At 39.5% G+C, this 13,913-nt stretch overlaps 1 protein-coding gene across 3 annotated transcripts in view; it reads left to right on the top strand.

The window, feature by feature from the left end:
• Positions 1–12,512, top strand: part of ADGRG2 (adhesion G protein-coupled receptor G2) — a 267,587-nt gene extending 255,075 nt beyond the window's left edge. For all 3 annotated transcript variants that reach the window (XM_063955727.1, XM_063955726.1, XM_063955728.1), the window contains 8 exons: positions 2,319–2,428; positions 3,474–3,598; positions 4,364–4,635; positions 5,407–5,506; positions 6,220–6,500; positions 8,246–8,347; positions 9,832–9,984; positions 11,448–12,512. In XM_063955727.1, coding sequence (XP_063811797.1) covers positions 2,319–2,428; positions 3,474–3,598; positions 4,364–4,635; positions 5,407–5,506; positions 6,220–6,500; positions 8,246–8,347; positions 9,832–9,984; positions 11,448–11,614 — 1,310 coding nt within the window. In that variant the 3' untranslated portion in view covers positions 11,615–12,512. The remainder of the gene's footprint in view (positions 1–2,318; positions 2,429–3,473; positions 3,599–4,363; positions 4,636–5,406; positions 5,507–6,219; positions 6,501–8,245; positions 8,348–9,831; positions 9,985–11,447) is intronic.
• The last annotated feature ends 1,401 nt before the right edge of the window (positions 12,513–13,913 follow it).

Below are 13,913 nucleotides of genomic sequence, written 5' to 3'. Positions count from 1 at the left end.
CCTATGTATAGGTATTAATAATACAATGAACCTAACGAGCCAATCAGGCCCACAATTCACACCGTGGGCCTGATTCAGGTTGGGCACATTGCTTGCAAGTAAATAAGTGAGGACATTTGCCTGCATGCAGAGTGGCATACATCTTGGCAGCTGTCATTACAATCGGTGCTCATTTTCACCAGCCCTATCCTTCGTGCAAGATAGATGTCCGAAATCAGACAGACAGAGCTCTGTGTTTCTATAATGCTACTGTACATAGCCCACAAATCTGCTTATATGCCCCCAAACTTGCCCTCAGAACACTACATGCGGGTGCCCTCTTGGTACACCCATTCAGCCACAAAAGGAGATGTGACTGTGACTTAGGAGTATATTCAATTCATGTTCGATCCTTTCCGACATGTGAGTATTCAATGCCGCGGCCAAATCCTATCGGATTTGGCCGTTCCCGACATGCCAACCTGACTTTTTTTTAAATGGATTGACACTGTTGTAAACAGGGCTAAAACCTGTTGGATTTAGCCGCACTTCATACAGGTGAATCCCACACAAATCACCATGATCTGTGCATGCTTCATTACTGTTTAAAGGTATCAAAAATAAATAAACATGCCCCCCTCCCCCTTCCCCAATCCAGGCTGATTCAGCTCGGGAGCTGATGGTATAGCCATAACAGCAACCAGTACCAGCCTGGTCAGCCCAGGGCTGTAATCCCTAGGGAAGTGAGGACCCCCACCCAAAAAAAGGGATGACACAGCCATTAATTGTTTGGGTTTTATTACAGGTGGCTTACAAGAAAAAGAAATGTAACATGAGAATACACATACCCCGAATGTTTATGTCCTGTATTTAAAAATCACAACCCAACACATCCCGTGTTCACCAATTTATTACTTACAAAATGCAGGGATCATGTTCTTTCATTCCATGTAGGTCTCCAAACACTTGGTAACTCAAAAAAAGACAAGACTTTTCTTTATAGAGCCAGGTCACTCACGGTCATTATCCATAGAAATGAAGGATGCTGAATGGTAGTCCCAAAAGATGTGATGTGTGCATGATGCAGAGGGTGAACGCCCTGATCCTCCCCACTGGAATCCACCACTGTTTACAACATAATAGCATTTAAGAAATTCCAAATACAAATTAGACAACAGGGAGCTAAAAAAGAAATAACCATTTCAAACAAAGCAGCTGTGGCAGATAAAGTTAGCGTACAGAAAGCACTGTGTGCGGAGTCATCTGCATGTTTACATAAACACTCCTCCTGCAAGCTGCACAGACATACAAAAAATACCCCAGAAGTAACATACTGTACACTTACAGAAAATAAGGAAGAACAGCAAGGAAACTTTCTCCAGCCTCAGGTTTAGAGTACAGTCCTTAGCGGATCTTGCCACGGGCAAGCAGGACTTTTGTCGGGGGCGCCGCCTTCCGGAGGGCGCTGCACCATGGCAAGATCAGCTACTGTACCCTCTGCTGGTCCCTCGCTGTAAAGGGAACTAGACACTACCCGTTTAGTTTCCCTTCGTGGAGAGTACATTTGCTGTGCGGTGCGCGATGATGTCATCGTGCACCGTACAGCATTGTGGGACTGACACAGATGCTGGGGGTCATAATTGACCTCTAGTGTCTATCTGTCCCATAGATCTGAGGAGAGGAGAGGAGCGGCGCCGGCGGAGGTCTGCAGCAGTCGGGAATCAGGAGCGAGGATAGTATTAATTTTTTTTTTTGTGTAAGCGGCGCTACTCCTACAGGGGGCACAACTCTACAGGCGGCGTAACTGACCACGCCCCCTGTATGAAGCCACGCCCCTATTTTCCACCCTTGCCGCCAAAAGGGCTAGAACCGGCCCTGTGTACAGTTACCGACTGGTACACAGAAAAATGACATGCTTTGAAATCTAGTAAATCTACATGACTTTAGATGTCTAATTGCCCGTCAAACATTATTGACTAAGCTAAGTTATACTGCACAATTACTCTCTGGGCTTATATAACATTTTGTAATACGAGTGTCTCTATGTAAGATATTTAAGCTGTACTATAGCATGTCTTTATGCTCTTTTTGAAAGCAAGTTGTATATGATATTTTTTTCATACTTAAAAATGTATTGTAATTTAAATATTTTCATTTTTTTTGTATAAAATGTAAATAAAAATACTCAAGCAGCGAAGACAAAAAAGACGCCTGGTGCTAGTAGCGACACATGGGACCAGGCGTTTCACATATTGAGGCTAGAGGCATGAGGACACATCTGTATTTATAACTAACAAGTTAGGAATTAGATCTTCACAACGGTTCTCTTTTTTCAACAGATGGAAGTGGTGGCTGGGCATCCGATGGCTGTACGGTAGCCAGTAGGACACACACTAATAATGAAACAGTCTGTAATTGCAATCATTTGACCAGCTTTGCCATATTGCTGGTAAGAGAAATATATTTATTAACTTATTCATAAACATAGGAGAGGGCATTAAGTTTCCCCTCGTATAGCCTGATTTGGTTTATTATTAACATATAAATACATTGTACAATAATATCTTGGAATATTCAAGAAAATATGTTTGGAAACCTGAATAAGAGTTGGGTAGATTTCTAAAGTACATTCTCTTGAGACAATATGCATATAAGCAGGGGTGAACATCATAGAGCGATTGTTTCAGAAAGAACAATTTCCATGTCCAATACATTACAGTTATTATTATTTATTAAATTGATCCTGGAGACATGATGTATAGATAGGATCTTACCTTTACTCTTCAGTGTCACTGCACATACGTGACCTCTTTACCGATGCAACGGCGCATGCCTGGGAATAATATCAATAATGGTAAAGATAGATTTCTAAGTGTATTAAATTACACATAAGCATATCCCATAGTGAGCCAAAATATAGCCAACCGTCAGAAAACCAGTCTTATTTGGACTCATCAGTACAAATTAAGTGGTTCTGGTCATAATGTTTACCCCCTCCAGAGACCTAACTGGAGCCCAAAGAAATGAATGAGTTAGAATTCCAACTACTTTCCCAAAGTACAGTATGAACATAAAAGAAAAATAAACACCCAAGCCTTGCTCTTTTTTTTAAATATTTAGTTTATTAAAATAATATTTATTTCCTAAAGATCCGCTGGAAAACAAAACAATGACCCCATCATATTTCAGTTAACATTTTTTGATGGCTCCTTTTTAGTTTTATCTTACATGAAATGACTTGTTGGTTTATCATTGAGAATGATAGAAGTCACAATGACCACTAGGCCACACAAACCCACGAGGGCTGGTCACCAAGAACGTCTATGCAGTGGGCAGGCAGTGTCACCAGCAACCTCATTATAGGTTCTACCTGCTGATCACTACTTCTTGCACTCATGATCTTTTGGTCTTTCAATATAAAAATGTACATGACATAACAGTGATTGATTAAATGTATTGCTAATGTTAATCGTCTTTTTTTTTTTATCTTTTAGGATGTAACTCCTAATACTCCAATTAGTCCACAAGACACCTTGATTCTGACGTTTATAACTTATATTGGATGTGGGCTTTCTTCGATATTCCTCTCCGTGACTCTTGTAACCTACATAGCCTTCGAGTATGTCTACAAATCTGTCTAGCCAAAAATTTAAAATCATTATATATTTGAGTAATATTAATATTATGGGGGGTCATTCCGAGTTGTTAGCTTGCAAGCTGCTTTTAGCAGCTTTGCACACGCTAAGCCGCCGCCTACTGGGAGTGAATCTTAGCATATTAAAATTGCGAACGAAAGATTCTCAAAATTGCGATTACACACCTCTTAGCAGTTTCTGAGTAGCTCCAGACTTACTCGGCATCTGCGATCAGTTCAGTGCTTGTCGTTCCTGGTTTGACGTCACAAACACACCCAGCGTTCGCCCAGACACTCCTCCGTTTCTCCAGCCACTCCCGCGTTTTTCCCAGAAACGGTAGCGTTTTTTCGCACACACCCATAAAACGGCCTATTTCCGCCCAGAAACACCCACTTCCTGTCAATCACAGTCCGATCGCCTGAACGAAGAAAAAGCCGTGAGTAAAATACCTAACTGCATAGCAAATTTACTTGGCGCAGTCGCACTGCGGACATTGCGCATGCGCATTAGCGACTAATCGCTCCGTTGCGAAAAAAAAATAACGAACGAACAACTCGGAATGACCCCCCATGGTTGTTTCTGCAAATAGCAATCACTACAATATTTAGTAAACTGGTCTTGAAACTACACTGGTGTGTCAACATTCCTTTACTAGCAGATTTTAAAAGACTAGAAGGTTTTAATTTTTTAAGAATAAATATCATTTTTTTCATGTTTCTAAATATAGATTTTTTTCTTTATTTGTCAAGGAAAATACGGAGGGATTACCCATCTAAAATCCTTATTCAGCTTTGTGCCGCACTGGTTTGCCTAAACCTCACCTTTCTATTGAACCCCTGGATTTCGCTGTACAGTGACATCCCCGGACTCTGCATCTCTGTTGCTGCATTCCTACATTACTTTGTCTTGGTTTCAATTACTTGGATGGGTCTTGAAGCGTTCCACATGTATCTCTCTCTTGTAAAAGTATTCAATACTTATGTACGGAAATACATGTTAAAGTTCTGCATTATTGGTTGGGGTATGTATTCTTTGCACTGGATTTGTAGTTGGTAATGTACAGTATGTCTGAGCTAAGCGTTATTTATTAAGTTTCTTATATAGCGCAGCATATTCCGTTGCGCTTTACAGTTAGAACAACAGTAATAGAACAAAACTGGGCAAAAACAGACAGACATAGCGGTAGGAAGGCCCTGCTCACAAAGTTATGATGTACAGACAGATTTAGAGTTAGGAGCTGTTCTGTCTGTTTTCCCATATACTATGCAATTATGCACGGTTAGGCTCGGTGTAAAATACCTAGCTTTTCTAAGGGAGAAGACTGGTGTAGTGAATATGCATTAAAACCACTTAACTGGCATGGTCAGATCTCATGCAACCGCGTCGCCCCCAGTTTTTGACGAGGAGATCCGTTCTGCAGATGTGCATAATATAATATTTAAATATTGTAAAAAAAATACTTTTTAAACAATTTTAAATAAAAAATATTCAAAAAACATTGTTATGAACGATCTTGAAGGGAAAATTTGTCAGTTAAGTGGTTAAATCACCTCTCGTTGGATGAAACATGTTTGGTCACCATTCATTTTCTCTGTCCCACTGGATGAATTGAATTGGAAAGGTATAATGCAATTCTGGTTCTTATTTTCCATGTTTCCTGTTGCTGAACCTTGGAATAAATATTGCGAGTCAGACAGAAACCACCTAATACCACAATGTTTTACAACACTTATTTCATACGTTGAATATTTGGGTTACATCTTACAACAACTATTCTTTGTCTCACACCCAGGAGTTCCAGCTGTGGTCGTGGCAATAATACTGGCAGTTAAGAAAGACTTGTATCGACTGAATGTAAGCGTGCCATATCCAAATGGATCAGCAGATTATTTGTAAGTAGAGACAATCATGTTTTACTCTTACTGTAGGAAAATAACATTTAATAGAACGCTATTTGAATGTTGAAATCTAATATGAGACACGTCTACAATACTCCACACGGATAGTGTAAAATAACCTTAATGATGTTTTTAGCCCCCATGTTGACACGTCAGCTAATTTACTGCTCATTCTGTTCTCCTATGGAAAAGCCATGTTTGCACCTTTATGTTCAGTAACTGGCAATGCCATCTAGCTGCTGTGTACACATGGAGTAACTGATTGTTCTGGTTCCATCACAGAGTACTGTTTCAGATGTGTCTCTCTTCAGCTGACTCGCGATCACAGTATTTGCTGTAGGTTTACCGCAGTTTGTGTGCAAATTCTCATGTGCGTGCATATAGTCGCACCCGTGATCCACAGGAAATGCATTGAGCGATTACTGGGGTGTGACTATACACATCTTGCCATGAATAATTGCAATTGCAGCACAGTCACACTCGCAACCCGTTTATCGGGAAGGTGAAGGTGGACACATCTGCAAGTGACAAACATTATAATGTGCAATATACAGTACGGTAGACTATAAAACCACAGCTAAGCTAGCAAATAAGCTAATCATATATAACATGTACCGTAGAAAGGCATGCTGCTAAGTAAATTATCTGCTCAAATAGGGGTTTTTTTAATAATCTGACTGCTAACATTCGCTCTCTTCTCACTTCAGCTGCTGGATGGATGACACCGTATTCTGGATCACAATCGTCGGGTACTTTGGCATAATATTCCTGCTAAATGTCAGCATGTTTGTGGTGGTTCTCATACAGTTGTGTCGCATCAAGAAGCAGAAGCAGCTGGGCTACCAGAGGAAAACCACACTCCAAGACATGCGCAGCGTGGCAGGCATTACTTTCCTGCTGGGGATAACATGGGGCCTGGGTTTCTTCTCCTTTGGACCAGGGAAAGTGGCCATTATGTACCTGTTCACTATATTCAACACATTACAAGGTTAGCACAAATGTACTTAGACCTATCTATTACAAGCTGCAATTAAATGTTAGCACTGCAAAAATTAATTTTAAGTTTACTACATAATAAAATAAAACTGAAAACTGCTTGGTCACAGTCCAGAGTTGTGGTGGGTCCCTTCCGATCTATTGTGATCTGGCAATGCTCTCCATGCTTTATCAATGCACCTGTTCTGGGAAGGGGAATTAGAGGAGGAGAATCAGCAACACCTCTGTCTATCTGATGCAGAGTTATAAAATAGCTGCATATCAACTTAATGGTGCGTCCTAGTCACATCGCATTGCGACTAAACCTGAATTTTGGCTAAAAAGACGCCCGATGCTAGCAGAGCATCACGGGACCTAGCTGTTGCGGCAATTGCACCAATGATGTATGAGGACACATCTGTACTCCCTAAAGGGTGTGGTATATTTTGTTGACATAGTCGTTATGCAGACATTAAACATGTTGACATATTCATCATTTTGACGTTGACCATGTTGACATTTATTATGTAAAAATAGTTGAAATGTCAGCAATGTTTTTTGTTTGTTTTTCTAACCCTAACACTCTCATTGACGTTTCATATGCTGACGTTTATGATGATAATGTCATAATTGGCCACATTCTGGTGTTGACACTAAGGACTTTCAACTTCATACTGTATACCTTCCATAAACCCAGGTGTGGATTGAAGGATAGACCGTACATAAATCAGATAGACGATCAATAGGATGACATCAGATGGTGGACAAGGACTTAGGCCAAAACAGTGCAGTAACTACTGACAGTATTACATGTACAATAGTCAGTGACAACCTAAACACTATTTATTGGCAATACATTAATTTGTTACTGTTTACTTTAAGCCTTTGTTGACATAATAAAGTTATGTAACAGTAGATCTTGATTTAAAAGAAAGTCATCTTGTCCAGTCATGGCAATGTAGCATGTAAAGTCTATTTTTTGGTGATGGTTTGAAATGTCTCCAATGCATTTTAAAGGAACTGTGTTCTGGCAACTGCTAATTATCCCACAAATGAATGTACACGTGCTTCCTAGATACACATGCTGTGATCAGGACTGCTGGTTAGGACTGTTTCTTGTGTTTGCACCAAATAAGCTTGTAATAACCTAGGGTAGCAGCACCCTTGCGGGTTACTGAATAAAACTTGGACAAGTCTTGTTTGTAACTGTGCACCAGGGCTGTGTTTATAACACAGGTGTGCATAGTGTGCATACACACTGTGTTTCATAGAGTTGGATGTCAGAGTATGTTTAAATGGATAGATTACAATAAGTTGAAAATGATTTCTGATTAGGTGGTCATCCGGCATACAGTATACCAGAGAGGACAGACTGGCCATGTGCATTGCAGTCCTCCAGCTCTCAATTGGTCTGACTAACCCCATTCCCCTTCCCCCTTCCCATTCATGACTGGATCACAGATAGAAGGGGGCGTGTCTATCCTGCTAGTAATACAATGTTCTTATGTCTCTGTGTAATTCCAGTCTCCAGAGTGACTGTCTGTAAACAGCACAAAGTAACTTTATAATATAGCTAATCATAATATATACTCATGTTATCTGATCATGTATTGTAAATGACATTATTACCTTGTTATTATCTCCTTGCTGTGATTGCGGTTTATTGATGTATACATGTTCGAGGACAGGATTATATAGCATGGAAGCTGATCCTTTCATATGAATCTGCAGAGCATTTCTCTTTTTTTTTCCCCCCAGGTTTCTTCATATTTTTATTCTACTGCGTGGCAAAAGAGAATGTCCGCAAGCAGTGGAGGCGCTATCTGTGCTGTGGGAAATTCAGACTGGCTGAAAACTCTGGTAATGTTACAGTATTAAAAAAAAATAATTAGCTACAGTGTATATCTTAATTATAGGACTTGACCTCCAAATAATGTTTATTGTGTAGACGTTGTACTGTTCTCATTTATTATTAGTACTGATAACATTACAAGTAGGTACAATTAGTTCTATTTTGCCTGCATAAATGTGGTCTCTTTGTGTGACTATTGTTTACATTAGAAGAAGTGTGCATTTTGGGCACCCTAGACTAGTGGTCCTCAGGTACCACAAGCAGCATATCGTTTCCAGGTCACCCAGCAGGTGCACAGGTGTAAGACCAGCTGTCACACTTTGGGGACCAGTAGATCATGAACTCTTTGGGGTCCTGAGAACCACTGATCTAGACAGTTGACCATCATGGTGCCCAACCGCGCTCCATGTGCATTAAAATCAATCACAACCAAAATCTGTTCAAGATCACGAAGTCCATTTCTGGCATAGTGGTACAATACATACTTATTCTAGTCATTGGGTCCTGTGTGACCTGGTCATCCTGACTGCTGAACTACCTGATCTATTCTGTCTAGCTCAAAACATGTGCAGCCATGTTGAATACGGTTCTGTTTGGTGATCAGGCTGACTCAACAGATCTGCGAGTGCTCTGTCATTCAGGTGATTAACAAACAGCAGCCACTTGAAGGCTGCAACACTTGAAATGGTGGCGTCTCCTCTTTCAAATGTGGATGCCCCATGTAAACAAGCATCAATATGGGGGGTAGTGCCCTCCCACCCATATACTGAAAATGGATGATTTCTGCAGCGCAGTGTGCCTGGTGATCATATTATAAAATAGGGTGCCCACAATTTTCTATATAGAATTATAGTACAGATATATTTACCCCTGTCACTTTATTGAAAAAACATCCAAATTGCTTCACCGCCTGCTGGTCATCTGGACACGAGAGAAGTTAGATAAATGTCTTGTTTATCTGCAAGACTTCCTTCACCCTGTAGTTTTAATTTACTATACTGTAATGCAGACAAGTCTCAGTCCGCGTCCAAATGGGGACATCTGATCCACCTAGCCAAGGACCTACAGTATACCCAACAAGGCACAAACATCTAACTGGGCTGGATCAAAAGAGTTCATATAAAACATTTAGTCCAAAGTACACCTGACACATTTTATGGGAAGTGTGATATACTTATTTATCAATTACAGGTGACATTTTTAGTTTTGATACTTAGTCAATCACTTTGCTGTTTTATAAAAATGATGCATTCAAACATGCAGAATTGGAGTATGGTGAGTAATGGGGAAGAAATTGGAGCAAATATGTAAAAAAAACATTTAATTTATAATAATTCTGAATTATAGGCATGTTTTAAAGTGATGAGTTATGGCATCCTCTGTCTGCTTTCACTGTGTTATTTAAGTCATAGATAATTAGGAACAATTGTTTTTACTTAAGTTCCCTTTGTTATTATTTCATAATTGAAATGGTATTACTCTTTGCGTTTAGACTGGAGTAAAACCGCTACCAATAAGCTAAAGAAACAGACTTCAAAACAAGGAGCTTCCAGCAGTTCCAGCAACTCTATTCAGTCAACAAGTAATTCAAACTCTACAACTGTACTAGTATCCAATGAGTACTCGCTGCATCCCAATGGGAATGGTGAGCTTTTTCTGTTCTTCCCATTGTGCCACTAGCTTAATCTATGCCATCAGTAATCCACCTGTAAATAATTTGTGATCTGTAACAGATACACTGACACACTTTTACCCCTTTCACACTAAGCCTAGTCTCTGGTAATGACCCAGGTAAACCCGGGTCGTTACTTGGTACCCACCTCACAGTGGAATGGGGTTTCTTGTGCACATAAAGGTTTCTTTGTACAGTAGATCAGCCACGACGTGTGTGGGAAGTAAATGGTAAATCACCATACAGTATCTAGCAGATGACTCGGATGAATAAGAGTTCCATTCTCCCGCAAAAACAGTTGGAAGCAATTATATAAATGTTTCTCTGTGATACTGATAAGTATCTCCTCCTGTTTTACAGCTACTTCTTTTCCTCATATGTGAGGAAGTATGACATGTAGAAGCAAGGAATAGCCGATTCAATCTGAGGACACTTCATTTATTAATAATCACATAAACTGACAGACTAAACACAAATTGGCGTAGCCCAGGGAATAGCTATCTCTGATAGTGGTAAATGTATAACCACGGTTGTCCTCTCTCTGCCGATGAATTTAGACTTTAAATAAGTCTTTGTCAAGGTCTGTGCACTTTATCTAAAACTTGACCGAACTCTGGCAACAAGCCCAAGTGACGTCGTCTTCTGTGTATACACTCAGAAAACACTAATTTCCCGTACAGCAAGAAAAGGCTGTGTTTTGTCTGATTCAGAATCACATGTGCATACTCTAAGATACATATGGACAGTATCGGGTGTAAGTTCATACAGAGCAAACTGGAGGCGCTCTCTCCAGGGGCACCAAGGTTGTAGGGGGGTGGGTACTAATTGTTCGGGCGCAGGCTTATTAGAGGGGCCCAGGTCATCTGCTAAGCGGGAAATGGTCCCCCTGTGCAGCTGCCTGTTCCCCCTGTATAGCTGCAAGAGGGAGGGGACATTAGGACGTGGGGAGTGTGCACTCAAGCGGAGGTCTCTCCCTATAGTTAATGGCTGCTGTGAGAGGAGCAGTGGAAGGGGCCCTTCCTCATACAGAGCACATTCACCCTACCCCATCCACATTCACCACCCCAGCAGCACCCAGACAGGGAGAGGGAGGACTGTGGCACATGTTCTCTGCTTATTCTTTCTTTGGTGCGCATAAAGCAGAACCTCAAGCAATAGAGGAGGTCAGTGCAACCTCAAGCAATAGAGGAGGTCAGTGCCTCCTTCAGGACTGATGCCCAGAGGTGACTGCCTTCCATTGTTTCCTGTATTTATGCCCCTACGCATTATGCAAACAAATCACTTAATCTGTCAGCACTCAGAGCTATGAATCAGACCCACAATCTCTTGATGTTCTGCCTTGCCTTAGGCTAGCTAGCTACACCCAGATTGAGTACAATTTTTGTTGGTTTGGTTTGTTCTTATTTCACTGATTATATAAATTTATATTCTTTAAGGTAATGTGTTAAAAGAAAGAAATGGAGTGTCCTTCCAGCTGCGGAACAGTGAGATGGTACTTCAAGAGCTTTCTGCGAGACCATCTGCCAGGAACGGTGATGCAAAACAGACTTCCATTAGAAGGACTTCTAATAGGGGGAGCGTGCATTTCATTGATCAAATATAGTGTGAGCTTTAGCTCCTAAGTTATAAACGTTTGACTTATGGGAATCCTGCAGTCTAGATGTGTGAAAACGTTTGGCTTGCATATTTCAACATTCATTGAACGTAGCTGCCTTGGACTGTCAAGCACGGCTGAAAGTAGCTTACAACTGATAGAAGAGTCGCTCGTCCCCTAAAAATACTTTAACGGAGTTAGCCACGGTTGGAATGGGACATTTACAATGAAATGCGGGACATTTCCCCTTTGTGTCTTAGCAATTTGTTTGATGCCTTTTTCATCTCATGATATACTCTTCTTTACTGTATTTTTATATATTTAATTTATGTATTGTCAATTTTATTATGAATGTAATTTTTAATGTTGAAAATAGTTTGTGCGATTGTTTTTTAAAAAGTTTCAGCTTACTTGTAGCATGTTTAGTGACAGAAAGACCCCCAAGCCAACCCAGTGGTTTTTCTCCATTGCCGCGATTACATTTTGCAGTAAGTCAACACTGCCATGGGCGAGATTACTTTTTTTTTTTTTTTTTTCTTAAGAGCCTGATAAGGAGACATTATGTTTTTTTAATTGAAAGGACATTCTTAATTTTGGGTTCAGCCCAAAAGATATTGGTACGAACAACCATGTTTTAGCATATAAATCTATTGTGTTTATTATTTAGTACATTTTGTGCAGATAACACAAATTCTTTTTTGCATTTTTGCACATACAGTATCTATGGTCTTTCATGACAGATGTACAATTAAGCGCTGCATAGATTGATATGGCATTCACTCTGAGTATACTGCACAGATACATCCAATGTCAAATGCAGTAAGTCAGTGACGGACGGAATTTGAAATAATGTCTAAGCCTATTATAGAGGAATTATAGATTAAAAGAAAAACATGAGCTTTCTCTATTCTGAAGTAGCATCCTGTTTTATTTATAGTTTAGATCAGTGGTTCTCAAAATGTGTGCCGTGGCACCCAGCAGTGCCTGCGGACACTTGCAAGGGTGCCTTGGACTGGTGGTCCAGGACAAATTAAAATTATTTATGGTCAGTGTAATAGGCAAAACCAGTGCTGGTGGCTGCCAATCATAAAATATGTGGACAAACAGAAGCAAATCCTGTCCCTCACAACACAATTAAACCTAAGGATGATGTATAAACACAATTTACTTAATTTAATATTTCTTTCTAAATTTCTCAATAAGAAACTCTGATACTCTAGGGCGCCGTGATTCAAAAAAGTTTGGGAACCACTGGTTTAGATATTTGATAATTTTAAAGTATGTTTTGATGTGCTAATTTAGTTACTTGACTGTCCAAATACAGTTTTGTCTTTTGTTTCTGGAATCAGAAAGTTACATTTTTGGAATAAGTATCTCTACACCTGAACCCTTTAACATACATTATGCCATGGTCTTGCACTTGGATATGCATGTTTATACGGCTGAAAACAATCTCTAAAGAAAAAGTTTATTATTCCAGAAATAAAAAATGCTGAATGAAATTGTGAGATTTTACAGTAGTAAGTTTGCATTTTAGCACAATGTACAGATCTCTAAATCCTTATTTTTATATAAAATGTTTTGTTTTCTATTGCTGATGAATACATTATCCTTTAACTTAAGTGTCTGGATTGAAGTCAGTCTGTATGTGTGAATGCTTATTTTAGTGTAGGGATTGAGTAACATATAGCACCCCTTACCCTGTCTCGGTAAAAAAAAATGTGTTTTTATATTTATACTGTATATATATATATATATATATATATATATATATATATATATATATATAAAGGAGGGTACCCAGTAACGCTAAGAGAATGACAGAGCAGCACCTCTAGAAGAACCTCCTGTTAGAAAAGGTTCGGGAGAAAACAGCAAACAAACAGATCTGAGGGCGCTTACATGTATGGTACTGTTTCGATAATATTAGTACATCAGTTTAAAACAAAACAATTTTCAATTACATAGAATAAAATGTATTCATAAAATTACAGAATAAAACATAGTACGTCTTTGGTATTTTACAGAGGACGTCTTCGGATATATCCGGTTTTACATTCAGTTTTTAGTGTATTTCTTTGTTAAAGCGTACGATACAGAAGTAGAACAATAGATCGACCCAACGCGTCCCGTCCCTTTCGGGACTTCATCAGGGGTACATTATCTAATCAATAAAATAGAACAACTGAATATATGAACAGTAACAATTTCCAAATATATATGATTCTTTACAACATACAGTATACTGTGTGTGTATATATATTATATACATACATACAAATATACATACATACTTGTTTGGGTTTAA

This window comes from Pseudophryne corroboree, chromosome 2 (assembly GCF_028390025.1).
Source record: "Pseudophryne corroboree isolate aPseCor3 chromosome 2, aPseCor3.hap2, whole genome shotgun sequence".
Lineage (NCBI taxonomy): Eukaryota > Metazoa > Chordata > Amphibia > Anura > Myobatrachidae > Pseudophryne > Pseudophryne corroboree.
The sequence above is the reverse complement of the archived record's forward strand: the minus strand, read 5'-3'. Positions and strand labels throughout refer to the sequence as shown.